Source organism: Emydura macquarii, unplaced genomic scaffold, assembly GCF_026122565.2.
Source record: "Emydura macquarii macquarii isolate MOO-44397 ecotype Brisbane River unplaced genomic scaffold, CSIRO-AGI_Emac_v2 contig_1230, whole genome shotgun sequence".
In the NCBI taxonomy this organism is placed as follows: domain Eukaryota; kingdom Metazoa; phylum Chordata; order Testudines; family Chelidae; genus Emydura; species Emydura macquarii.
In genome coordinates, this window is record NW_027131367.1 from 16,518,439 (window position 1) to 16,530,891 (window position 12,453).

The 12,453-nt window shown below is 49.8% G+C and overlaps 1 protein-coding gene across 3 annotated transcripts; it reads left to right on the forward strand.

The window, feature by feature from the left end:
• The first annotated feature begins 1,832 nt into the window (after positions 1 to 1,832).
• On the forward strand, positions 1,833 to 6,099 carry LOC137152896 (urotensin-2 receptor-like). 3 transcript variants are annotated; one of them, XM_067547855.1, is made up of 2 exons: positions 1,833 to 1,956; positions 4,335 to 6,099. In XM_067547855.1, the coding sequence occupies exon 2, from the start codon at positions 4,508 to 4,510 to the stop codon at positions 5,654 to 5,656; it is 1,149 nt and encodes a 382-aa protein (XP_067403956.1). In that variant the 5' UTR covers positions 1,833 to 1,956; positions 4,335 to 4,507; the 3' UTR covers positions 5,657 to 6,099. The 3 variants fall into 3 exon arrangements, with proteins under 3 accessions (XP_067403956.1, XP_067403955.1, XP_067403957.1); XM_067547854.1 differs by having other exon boundaries at positions 1,912 to 1,956; positions 4,330 to 6,099; XM_067547856.1 differs by lacking the exon at positions 1,833 to 1,956 and having other exon boundaries at positions 4,014 to 4,679; positions 4,806 to 6,099.
• Positions 6,100 to 12,453: the final 6,354 nt, after the last annotated feature.

Here is a 12,453-nt window from a genome sequence, read left to right on the forward strand (position 1 = left end):
GCTCCAGTCTGCCTCAGTTTCCCCTTCAATGACGTAACGACAAAGTCTCTGAAGCAGCCTGGTCAAGGAGAAACCAAACTCTCTACTTTACAGAGAGTGTCTCCCTTTACTGAAGCCTTCGGAAAGCCAGACTTGCACACTGTTTAAAGGCCCTTCTCTCAGAGTCCCAAATCAAATCTCTGGGGTCCCAGCAGCAGCTCCTTCCACCGCTAGCCTTCAAGCATCTCTGCTGTCTGGAGAACTCTGCTGTCCTTCCCGTTTGCTGGAGGTCTCTCCCAGGCATCCCTGCTTTCACCTAGTTCAAGCTCCTTAGAAGATTCCCCTCCTTGAGAGCTCCCTTTCTCCTCAGGAGCTTTCGTCAAGAGACCTCTCCTAAGCCTTTTCTTAGGCCCAAGTGCAGTTAACCATGCCCAGGTGGGGAGCTGGGGTGGCTCATGAACCTCGGCCAAACCTGTCACAGATAGGCTGGACATCTGACTCCCCTTTCAACTGGAGCTGACTGGCCACACAGGGTAAAAGACTCAAGCTAGCACAGGTCAACAGCTGCCTACACAACCACCCTGTGCAGCTGGAGAGTTATTTCACAGCATGGCCATTCTCCCTGGAGCTAGGCTCATTAGAGAGGAGTTAACGCACCTGGACATAACATGAGTTAACACTGCAGTGAAGACCCCCTTAGTACCGCAAGATAGTTGAGAGTTCCCAGCAAGCAGGAATATTAAAAATGGAGAATGAAGAATAAACGGTTCAAGGAATCAGGGAATGATTCAGAGAAGGAATTAAATCAGGCCACTGATGCTGGTTAGTAACAGAGAGATAAGAGGGAGCATTAATGCCCAAGACCTGGAAACCTGAAAGGGGCCGGTTGGACCATAGGGCTGCCACATACTGGCAGCTCAAACAAAAGACAGCCGAGCGAGTTGTGCTCAGAAGTGTCATCTACCTGCTGATGCCATTCCAATGCAAACCAGCCAAGTAAACTATGGGCCTGACTGGCATCTCCCCGGCAGTGATACAAATCAGAAGTGATGCCATCAAAGCCAAAGGGCCAGATCCTCCTCCCACTCATGCTGGTGTAAGTCATGAAGAACGCCATCAAAGTCAATGGAGCTTCCTGGGTGTAATGCCAGGGTAAATGAGATAGGGTTCAGGCCCAGGATTTGCCAAGCATCCTCCCAATATTCAGTTACCAAAAAAAATAATCCTGCTGACCTTTAGCCTTGTAACTTCTCAATCCTAGCCCATTTCTAAATGGTGTTTTCCAGCCACCCCATTGTTTCTCTCTCATCATTATTTTCCTTCCGTGACACTGATGAAAGGGACTCAGTGTAACCCTTGCTTGCTTGGACAACTTTGCTGGTGTCGTGTTGTGCGTGATACCCAGAGGCAGTATCCGCTGGCAATAATAAATTCTCCAGTGTTAATAAACTCACACTCCTCTTTGCAAATGATATCAGCATTGAACAGTGTAGAGTTTCCTTGGCCAGGCAAACCTCCTCACAAGAATTTAACTCTTTCTGAGGCTGAACGCCATTCCCCGACACTGGTTTTTCTCAGCCCATGCTCAGGGATTTTGTGCACCATAAAGAGGGGCTTAGTGGTTTTAATATAGCCGGTGCTGGGGGTTAAATCACACAGCACTGCCATGTTGCAAACACATCTGGGTGGTGGGGAGCTGAGCCAGCCAAACTAGCCTTGGCTACCAAAATGCTGCTGCTTTAAAAGGGATCTTAGCTAGCTGCAGCCAGAGCTACCCTATGCCTAACGTCATGGAGCAACATAAATAGCAGGCAGGAGAGAAGAGAGGGGAAGGGGAGTATGAAGAGGGCAGATTTCAAAGACACTTGGCTAGCTAGCTGGCTCCTCGCTTGGGGGCGCCGCCGTTCCTGAAGCACGGAGCCCCGGGGACTCTCGTCGCCTGCCCAGGAGGAAGGATTAGGATTGGTTTTGCTCTAGGTAAATTCCGGCTCTGAATCCCCGTTTGGGGCGGGGGGAAACGATGTATTTTTCTCTAGGAAACTTCAGCATCTGGATTTCAAAGCCAGGTTTGAGCGCGCAGCTTCGTTTCCCTCGTAGCTAAATGGAAAGCGCCTGGGCTTCCGAGGTGGTGCGAGGGGAACTGGCAGGAACAGCTGAGAAAAAAGGGTCATCCTGAGAGATGCTCTGAAATGCTGGCTGGAGCCATCGGCTGCTTGGGAGGAACGAGTTAGTGTGTGGTGTGCACGGGGGTGTGCGTCTGTGTGTGGTGTGCACGGGGGTGTGTGTCTGTGTGGTGATGCCAGCAACTCCACTTTAAAAACCGCAGACGATTCCCCCAGGTTGCTTAATTTTGCTGCTCCCGGGCCGGGGAGCCCCGCGGCTCTTTGAAGGCAGGTGGAGCCTGGCCATGAACGTCGGCGGCTAGTCGTGCTGTCCCGGGCGGCGGGGAGCAGAGCGGAGCGGAGGGCGGGAGGTGCCGGGTCCCCCCCTCTAGGGCTCCCGCCGGTGCCCGGCGCTGCACCCCTCTTACAGCGCCGGGAGCGCGAAGGAGGGAGCGGCCGGAACCCGCTCGCCGGGCCCTAGAAACAGACACGTCCCATCGCTCAAGGTCGGGCCGGGCCAGGTCTCTCCTTCCCGCCCAGGCGGGCGCCCCCGTCCTCCGTCGGGCTGCCGGAGCAGCGGGGACAGGGCGACGCCTTTCGCTCGACTTCCCGCCCGAGCGAGCCGGGAGCCGCCGCGGCACAGAGCGGCTCGCCCCGGGGCTGGCGGCGCTGCCTGGCGGGGCGCGTCGGCGCTGCGGCTGGGGGGCCGCCCGCTCGGCCCTGGCGAAGGGAGCGGTGAGAAGGGGCCAAGGGGCTCGGCGGGGAGGAGGGGCCGGGCTGCAGAAGGACCCGATCCCGGGGTGTTTGTACCCGCAGAGGCTGGGGCCGGAGAAGGGGTGCGTGGAAGATCGAGTGTGTAGCCCGGCCCCAAGGGCTGTATCAGGAGAGGGAGGGGGGGTCTCTATGCACCAGCCGGCCCCCCATATGGACCCCCTGCACAATCGCCTCCAGGGCACTGCCCTGTTCTGGGGGAGAAGTGACATCTGGGTGGGCCAGGTAGAGAAGTGGGCAAGCCACGGGGTGTGGGTGCACATGGTCCACCCTCTGGCTCCATGGTGGTGGTATTGGCGTTCCCACCTGGCCTCTGCGGTGCCCTGCCTGACAGCCATCGCCGGGGAAGGGCATGGGCACTGTGGTTCCATCGCTGGGGAGCTAACGGGAGGAAGGGCCACACCAGAGCCACGGTGGAAGCAAAGGGCCTCTCCAGGCTCTGCCGGGTTGGGGGGTTGACAGCACACCCTCTCTCATGGTCAGGCAACCCCACCTGCCTGAGGGGACAAAGTGGAGGGAAATCTCAGCTGGGGGGCAACCTGGCATGGATCACATACTCCAAAGCCCCCTCCTGTGGATGCCAAGGGAAGGGATGACCTGGGTTTAAGAGTACAAATATATAATGCAAACAGAGTGGGTGGGGTGGTCTTCCTGGAGAGCCTGAGGTCCCAAGAAGCTTGAAAATTCAGGCACTGTAGAAGTATGTGTATCTACACCGAGAGAGAGAGAGAGCATGCAGATTCCTTCTAGTTAAGCCACAATAAATAATCGTATAGACACAGTAGAACTTGTTTTTAGTGAATCTTGCCTATCGTATGACTTTATACTCAAAGTAAGGTAGAAGTTCTGATTTTTTTTTTCAGTTAACTAGCATGTGCAAATTGCAATCCAGGTTATAGTAAGAACCTCTAGTTAGAGAAAAGTTCTGTGAAAAGCATGACTTCATTGTTTAAGGCTGCTGGGTGGAACTCAGTCTGTGTGTATGTGCGTGTCTCTCACACACAAAATAGAGAGAGATTTGATGGCAGATTGTAAATTGAAGACTTGTTATCCCTCTTCTTGGGGTCTTAGACACCTTCATGTTGAGAAGTTTAGTAATAGCCAGATCATGCTGGTTTCATAATGGGAATGGCTGTTAAACCTCAGAAAGCCTTTCTTTTTCAACACCAAATTGCCTGTCCAGTCTTGTGGCAGTGATTATAAAACCCTCTAATGATCGGCACATCCTCCTAAACTCCCCTCTGACTGGCAATCTAGGAAATGCCACTATAGTGAGGGGTTAGTGCTGGACCCTCCAAGGCCTGATCTTGCAAAGACTCATGTCAGTCTTTGTACACCTGAGTAATCCCATTGCAGAATATCTGCAGCCCGCACAAGCCGTGCAAAAATGTTCCTCAGAATGGGGTGACTACCGCATAATAATCTCTGTTGCTTTGCCAAACCTCTAACTCACTGTTTTCTGATCCCTTTTGTCTAGTGTAGAAATTGGGATCCGTTCTGCAGACAATCATCAGGGAGTTCTTTCTCCATCAGATGAAAACCTGCTAAGAAATGATCCTGCTCTTCACATCTGTCCAACTCCCCAGGCTGGAAAGAACGGACCTTGGAACGCCCAAGGTATGAGAAGAGAAGAGCTGAGTTAGTTGTTTAAGAGGATGTCTGTAAATGAAGAGCTAGAAAGCCGGTTTTCAGCAACCACCACGATGGCCAGGGAGGCAAGTGAAGGCAGCCCTTTCAGAGTCAGCCCCAACATTTCCTACAATGCCACCTGGGACAATGCTCCAGCTGCTAATTCGATGGAGGACATGATCGCCACTTGCACCATCGGTACTATCCTCTCCATTATGTGCGTGATCGGTGTGACGGGCAATGTCTACACCCTGGTGGTGATGTGCCATTACTTGAGATACTCGGCCTCTATGTACATTTACATAATTAACCTTGCCTTGGCAGATCTGCTGTACCTTCTCACCATCCCTTTCATCGTGGGGACATACTTCATCCAGGAATGGTACTTCGGAGATGTCGGCTGTCGCATCTTGTTCAGTCTGGATTTCCTCACCATGCATGCCAGCATCTTCACCCTGACGGTCATGAGCACGGAGCGCTACTTTGCTGTGCTGAAGCCCCTGGACACGGTGAAGAGGTCCAAAAGCTACCGGAAAGCCATTGCCATCGTTATCTGGGTGGTGTCTCTGCTGCTCACGCTCCCAATGCTCATCATGATCCAGCTGGTGCAAAGAGACAGCAAAAGCATCTGCCTGCCCACCTGGAGCAAGCTGTCCTACAAAATCTATCTGACCGTCCTCTTCGGTACCAGCATTGTGGGCCCAGGGGTAATCATTGGCTACCTGTACATTAGACTAGCGAGGACCTACTGGGTGTCCCAAACAGTCTCTTTCAAACAGACCAACCGGCTGCCTAACCAAAAAGTGCTGTATCTAATCTTCACGATAGTGCTGGTCTTCTGGGCCTGCTTCTTGCCCTTCTGGATCTGGCAGCTCCTCTTCCAATATTACGAATCCTTCCCATTGTCCCCCAAGGCGATGAGGAACATTAACTATCTGACAACCTGCCTGACTTACAGCAACAGCTGCATTAACCCTTTCCTCTACACCCTGCTGACCAAAAACTACAAGGAATACCTGAGGAACAGGCAGCGCTCTTTTAACAGCAGCAGTGGGTATTTCCAAAGGAGGAATCGATTTCAGAGGATTTCTGGAAGATCCCTTTCCATGAGCAGTCAGCATTGCACAGAGACCTATGTGCTCACTCATGTTCCTGTGGGAAACAACGGTGCCTGAGGGTAAAATACATATCCAAGAAAAAAAGTCAATATTGACTTCAGTGTTGCGTCGCTTGATAGTGTAAAGGCAAAGTCTCAGCAGATTCAGAATGTGTTAATGTTGAGTCCAGAGATCGTGCTATAGCAATCTGCACTCATTTATTTCCAGTGACATCAATTTTGTTGCTCATCCAAGGCCTTTTGCTTTTCTCATGCTTTATTTTTTTTTAATGATGTATTGATGTATTTCTCTCGTGGAGTTGCCATTGGTAATGAAAGCCTGTAATATTAACACTTTTTTATGATCCCAGCTGTCCCACAACATTTTAAATTAAGTTATTAAAGGGTTGGCTTAACTTTTGTTTGTTTTGTTTTTTAAAATGATAACGCTAGACTAGACGTGACTGGTTGTGCAAGAAGTGAAAACAGTAAAATTAAAGAAAAAGCAGCGTGTGCTTCTGACAGATGTGTTCCAGTTTGAATTTTGTAGGGAGGTTATTGGGGGGTTTGAGGGAAGTGTGTCTGGGCAGGTAAAGACCTGGTTCTGCACTAACTCACCCTGGTTTTACAGTGGTATAAGTCCACTGGGCCTGATTTTCCTTCACACTGGTTACTGTAATGGCATTACTCCAGCAACGTATTGGTGTACCTGAGAAGAGAATGAGGCCTCAAGCCTGGGTCTTACCCCTAACCTTGCTCAGGAAAACGCACAAAAGGGGATCCTCATCTTCCTCCTCTGTGCTGACTCACAATACTCAAACGTCCGAGGTGGGATGGAAAACTTTTCACTCACCCATCCTGGGTGACCATCCCCACCCCACCTATTCCAGTAATTCTCCCCTCCTCCCATACACAAGTGAGAATCAATGGCATCTGACCCCATTAGTGATAGGACAGACAGGCATCGTCAATGTTAGTAACACCCCTCAAACCAACCACTCGAGTCTGAGTGATGTTGTGAGCTTCCTCCTATGGAACCTAAGACCCTCTCCCCTTAGATGCTCCCAGCACCAACACAGGCATCCTCCTGTCTCTTTGACCCCTGTCTCCCATTCCCTGTGGTGATAACGCTATGACATGCAAAAGGAATTGTAGCCGAAGGACAGAATTAGAAGCAAATTAAGGAATGGAGCCAAACTCAGAGCTGCTGTGAGTGAAGAACATTCCACTGGAGGATGAACTGCACTCACTTATCCAATGTAGCTGGTAGCCTTCTCTTCCCATACAGAGTATTTTACACTGTAACTCCTTTTGGAGATAAGGGAAGCTGCATTAATACACTTCCTGTGCATTTTTTAAAAAAGAATTCTCTGACTGTATATAGCAACCCCCAGCTGAGGTCTCAAAGCGAGTGATCAAGGAGGGGAAACATTACTGTCTCCATGTCAGGCACCAGAAAGCCAATGCACAGACTTTCATTGATTTGCCATCACCTAACAAGTCAGCTGCAGAAATGGGAATAGATCCACATCTTCTGAGTCCCCGTCCCCTGCTCTAGCCACTAGACCACGCTGGTCCCACAGATGGTCTTCCAGGCACAGCAATTATCGCTTTTCATAACTAGCTCTTTTCTGATTTCAGATAATGAAAGCAAATAATAATCCCTGGATTTTACATAGACTCTTTAATCTGTAGATATCAAGGCACTAGATAAAAGCGATCAGTAACATTATCCCTATTTTATAGATGGGGAAACTGAGGCACAGGGCAGTACAGTAGCTTGCTCAAGGTGAGCACTTTATCCTGACATCTACACAGGGCTCACTCATTTTGCTTGTGTCTTTATCAAGGGTCAAGTTTTAAAACATGGCCTCTGATTTGAAGGTTCGTCAATTTCCGGCTGCAGCTCTTGAAGCCACAAGGAGGTGCAGACACTCAGCACCTCTGTCAGTCATGCTCCAGGGCCCAGATTTTCAAGAGAGCTCAGCGCCCATTTAAACACCTACATAAAATGGCCAGGGTTTCCGAAAGGCTGGGCTCCCAGCAGCTTTCCTTGTCCTAAAGGGAGCTGCTGGGTCTCGAGCACACTTGAAAACCCTGCCACTCCGTTCAGTGCCTCAGCAGGAGCAGTTGGGTGCTGAGCTCTTCTGAAAATCTGGCCCAAGGTGGCTAACGTTGGACGTTGAAAATTAGAGGCCATTTTGGAAAACTGGGCCGATCAGGCCTCTCCAGCCCAATGGGGGGTGCTGGAGAGCGGTTATTAAAAGACACAGGATCAGATCCTCAGCTGGCAAAAATCAGCATAAGCCCATTGCCCTCAATAGGGCTGCACCAAGAATCTGGCCCACTGAAATCAAAATGGCTCCCAATTACCCTCCCCCTTCATAAAATACCGAAGGCCTAAAACATCCAACACACCAGCCTCACATGCACCATATCCGTGCGCCACTGAACGCTTGCCTGACCCAAAAGCCCTGCCAGTGACGTGAAGCTAGCCAGCCTGCGGCTTTGACAGGCCGTCTACAGGGCAGGGGACGTTCCTAGGGCTGCAGGCCCCATGTCTCCTTGCTGTATTCCGAAGGACTCACTACATTCTTCCCCCCAGTGCTCCCAGGGACAGGCCGAGATGCCCTGTGCTAGGATGACCTGTGAAGCCTGGCAGCGTCCCTGCTGTTTTCTATTTTTAACCACGCTGGGGTCTCAGTGGGAGGGTCACAGTGGGTGTGTTAAACCAACATGGCCACAAAGTGAAGTGAATACCAGAGCCCTGCCAGCACGTTCACCGGTGACATTTCAAATCCAAGACAATTCAATGCCCAAAGATGGCACATTTCAGCTGAGCCTTTAACTTTCAGGGGCAGGCGATCGAGGGGTCTGTTTTACTCCTTGATGCATTCATGTCAATCGGTCGGAGCATCGAGGGGAGATTCCTCAAAACAAACCTCTGACCAGCCTGGTTATCCTACATGCAGCCCGTTCTTTGGGTTTGCACCCCGCCAGGCACTTCTTGTGGCATCAGTTGCACTTTGATGTGGTAAAATGGATGCCCAGGCATTCCCATTCAGGCACCAACATTAGGCTCACATTTTCAAAAGGGGTTCCTCCATTCTTGGGTGCCCAACTTGAGGCATCTTTAGTATTTCACAAACCTGAAAAATCAGGCTACAGGTGTCTCCAGGCTGGCACACAGAACTAGTGGCCGGGTTTGAAACCTGATGCCAATAAATTGTCTCACTCTCTGAAGGCTACATAAATGCTTGTTCTCGAATGGTTATTATTGGTGAGCCAGGACATATGTTTGTCACGAACCCTGTGACTTCTCGGGTTTGTACATAAAATATCAATGGTTGTCTTCACCCATTACTGAGCAAGGCTCTTCCTTTGCCTTTTACATATTAGGCTGTTATTTTGGGATTATGTTATCTTTATAGAGGCTTTTAAACTATTAATAGCAGCTACTTACCTCTTAGCTAACAGACACTAAATCTAATAACAATTAAAGTTCTGTATCCCATGGCTTTTTTCTTTTTAAAACTAAATTGGGGATGTTTGCATTTATTTATTTTGTCCTGACAAAACCATGCCTTCCCATGACAAACAACCAGACTTCTGGATGAAAAATAGTTGCAATGGCTGAGTTTAGCAAAAAGAGTCTATTTTGAGACATAAACAGAACCTAATTCAATGATGTGTTGACTAATTATTTACCAGCTACTATAGTAAAGCTCCTTTCAGTTAACAATGATCTTATGGGATGCTTTGTTCTAGGCAAACCAAAATAAAATCAAACTATCATTTAAAATAAATACTTAATATGACCTATTATTTTCATTCTCTGCTGTGATGCTGTGAGTCACATTTAGCCACAGGCTGTACAGTTTGCGGTTTGCAAAACAAAGGAGAAATATGAATTTCAAATGGATATTTTGTTTTAACGCAGTGAAGTGTAACTCGAGCGAGACAGCGCAGGCATGGATTTCAGTTTTATCTCTGCCTTTGCAGCATTCAGCCTGGAGCAAACCTATCCCCACGTCACACGGTGGAGCTGCTGTAGTTCTGCTGCACAGGGTAGGAGGCAGCATTGCAGGAGCCTGAATGGGACCTACACTCGCAGCTCTGGTGAGCAGCATGCTTCAGGTCTTTGGTTGCACCTACACCATGAGCTGTGGTTGTGATTCCCAGCTCGGGTGCGTTTACTCGCGCTAGCTCTCCTCGGAGCTAGCACACTAAAAATAGTAGCGTAGCCGCAGTAGCAGCACCGTGCTAGGTGCCCCGAGTACAAACCAGCTTGAACCCTGCGGGTACGTACGCCAAGTGGCTAGCCTGGGCGGCCACTGCCTATACCACTGCAGCTACATGGCTAGTTTGATCACACCGGCTCAGCTGAGTGCTAGCACGAGTGTGTGCACGTGAGCTGGGGATCACACCCCTCGCTCATCGCGTCGACGTACAGAACTGGAGAATACATCACTGGTCTTCCGCCAGCGCAGCTGGCCTGTAAGCTGCAATGGCCCTGCTCTTGCTACATGGGCTTGGAAGGGTTCCTCTTGCTTTTGTCCCCATGGAGTTTCCCCAGCCCCTGACCAAATTATTAGGGGTGGCTGCGGGTGAAGGAGTTTGGCCTATCCCACATTGCACTGACAGAGCCTGATCCCATTGGGAATTTTCCCATTTACTTCGATGAGCTTTGGATCAGGCCCAAAGCATTTTCGATTGACATGAGATCAAGGGGTGGGTGTGTGTGTGTGTTAACCGGGCAGACCACCTTTATTAACACAGAGGGGAAATGCCCTGATTTCAGGTGAGAGTGGAAGGAAAAATAAGCCTAAGCACCCTGCCTTCCTGCCCCTTGTTTCTGACTCTCTTCAAGCTCCTGCACCTGTGGTCAAAGGGGTGGGGGTTTGAGAGGCTGGGCTCGGCTGGGTGAGAAGTGGACAGAGGGAGGAGATGGCCGCCATAGGGGGCCCCGTTCCTTCCAAATCCATGGGGGGGAATCCTTGCCGGGATGAATTCAGCCTCTCTTTGGACTGGCAGCCATTTTGTAAAGCTCAGCTGCTATATTTTTGTGTAGGACCACACAGGACTGCCACACGGGAGATGGAGGTGCGGCAATGACTGGTATTGTCTGGCATTGGCAGGGTCTCCAGCGTTTCCCACAGGATGAACTATGCAGGCGGCATAAAGTGGCACAAATAGGCGGGGGTCAGTTTCTGCTGGAAGCTAGTTCCGGTTTTTCTGTGTTTCCAAGTCTCCAGCCTGGAGCATGAAGGGCAGCTGCAGTTTCTAGCTACTTGTAGGAAAGGCTGGAAAAATTAATGGTCCCTGAAGTCTGGTACCCTGGCCAGTCCCAGCTGTTTCAGACGAAAGATATAAACACCCTCTCTGTGCTCCTGTAACACCCTGAACCACTAAATATTTTGAAAGGCACATGCTGTTATAAAAGATGAAGGGCCAGGCATGCAGTGTTCCAGCTGGGATGCTTTAATCTTGGAATCTAAATCTATATTTAAAGACCTAATAAAAGTGGCCTGGTTTACACTCTCAGCTGCCATCGAAAGCCTGTGGAGTCAGGTACCTCATCCCAGGCAGCCACCGTTGACAAATTTGGCCCAGATTTGCCTCATGACATCGCTTTGGTGGTGGCGAAAGTGGGGGAGATCTGAGGGGTGTGACTGAGACGAGAGTTTGGCTACAAGCACCAAATGTCTATTGACGTTAACCTAAATCCAAGTCAATAAAACCTACAGCAGGAGTGAATGGAGGAAATGCTTTTGTCCTTGTGATTCACCGCACACCCATAGCATGCATATGCATGTATGCTACCCAGCACAACCTATCATACATTACAGCTGGCCCTGACAGATATAACAGACAGCGCACATAGCCTCCTGCCAACAAATCCTCCCCGTGCCAGGAGTTATGCTCCATCTCATAGTCAGTGTGTCTAGAGTACACAGGGCATTTCATACAGCACAATACAGACAGGTATGGGTTTGATAAATAACACACACTTTTGTGAGTTCACAGCTCTGCTCACCGTCACAGCCGGAAAGTCACTACACCTTCATTTCTGAGGTAGCAGCGAGGCAGGAGAACTGGATGGTTTGATTCCCGGTTCAGTTCTAATCACTGGAATTCCCCGCACAGAGCAGAAAATCCTCCCACAGAACTGGTGGAAATTTTAAGACATCAGGAGGATGAAATGGTTCCTGGTCTGATCCAATAAAATGGGGGCCCAGATCAAGTAGGATGCTGCTGTAGGGACAAACTCTGGGACACATCCCACCCACACAGGCAGAGTTTCCATTGATTTCAAGTTAGTGTGACCTGGGCATGCAAATTGGAGGGCAGAACTTAGCCCTTAGATATTTGACTAGTTATAGATTCCTGCCAGAAGGAACAGATAGAGCACAATAATTTTTTACAGATACCAGGACCAAGTAATTTATGTCTGTCTACAAGAAGGCAGCTCCTTCTTTATACTTTGCAGACAGGCACTGGGGTTGTAGTTTGTACTTGGCAGGCTCTCTCCAGTAACTTACTGCCTGCTTTGACAGACGGGATGAGAGGGCAGTATTTAACTACAAATCCATGTGATTTTCCCTCTTAAACCTTGGGCCCACTCTTCAAAAAGAAAACTCAAGGCGGCTCCCTCTACAGCCTATTGGCAGAGCCCGTTCCCATTCCTTGGGAACTGAAGGCAGCATCTATCCCTTTCATGCCATGCTCACATTCCTTTGCCAGAACCGGTGCTGGTTTTCGATCCCCGGAGGGTGATTCCATGCATAAAACCGACAAAAAGCAGGTGGACTGTCCTGAATGGTTCCCACGTGAGCAATGGTGCACTCAGCCTCCATTTTTATGGGTTTTGTTTAT

Coding starts and splice junctions, on each gene's coding strand:
- LOC137152896 (XM_067547855.1), top strand. CDS start 4,508: ATGTCTGTAAATGAAGAGCTAGAAAGCCGGTTTTCAGCAACCACCACG.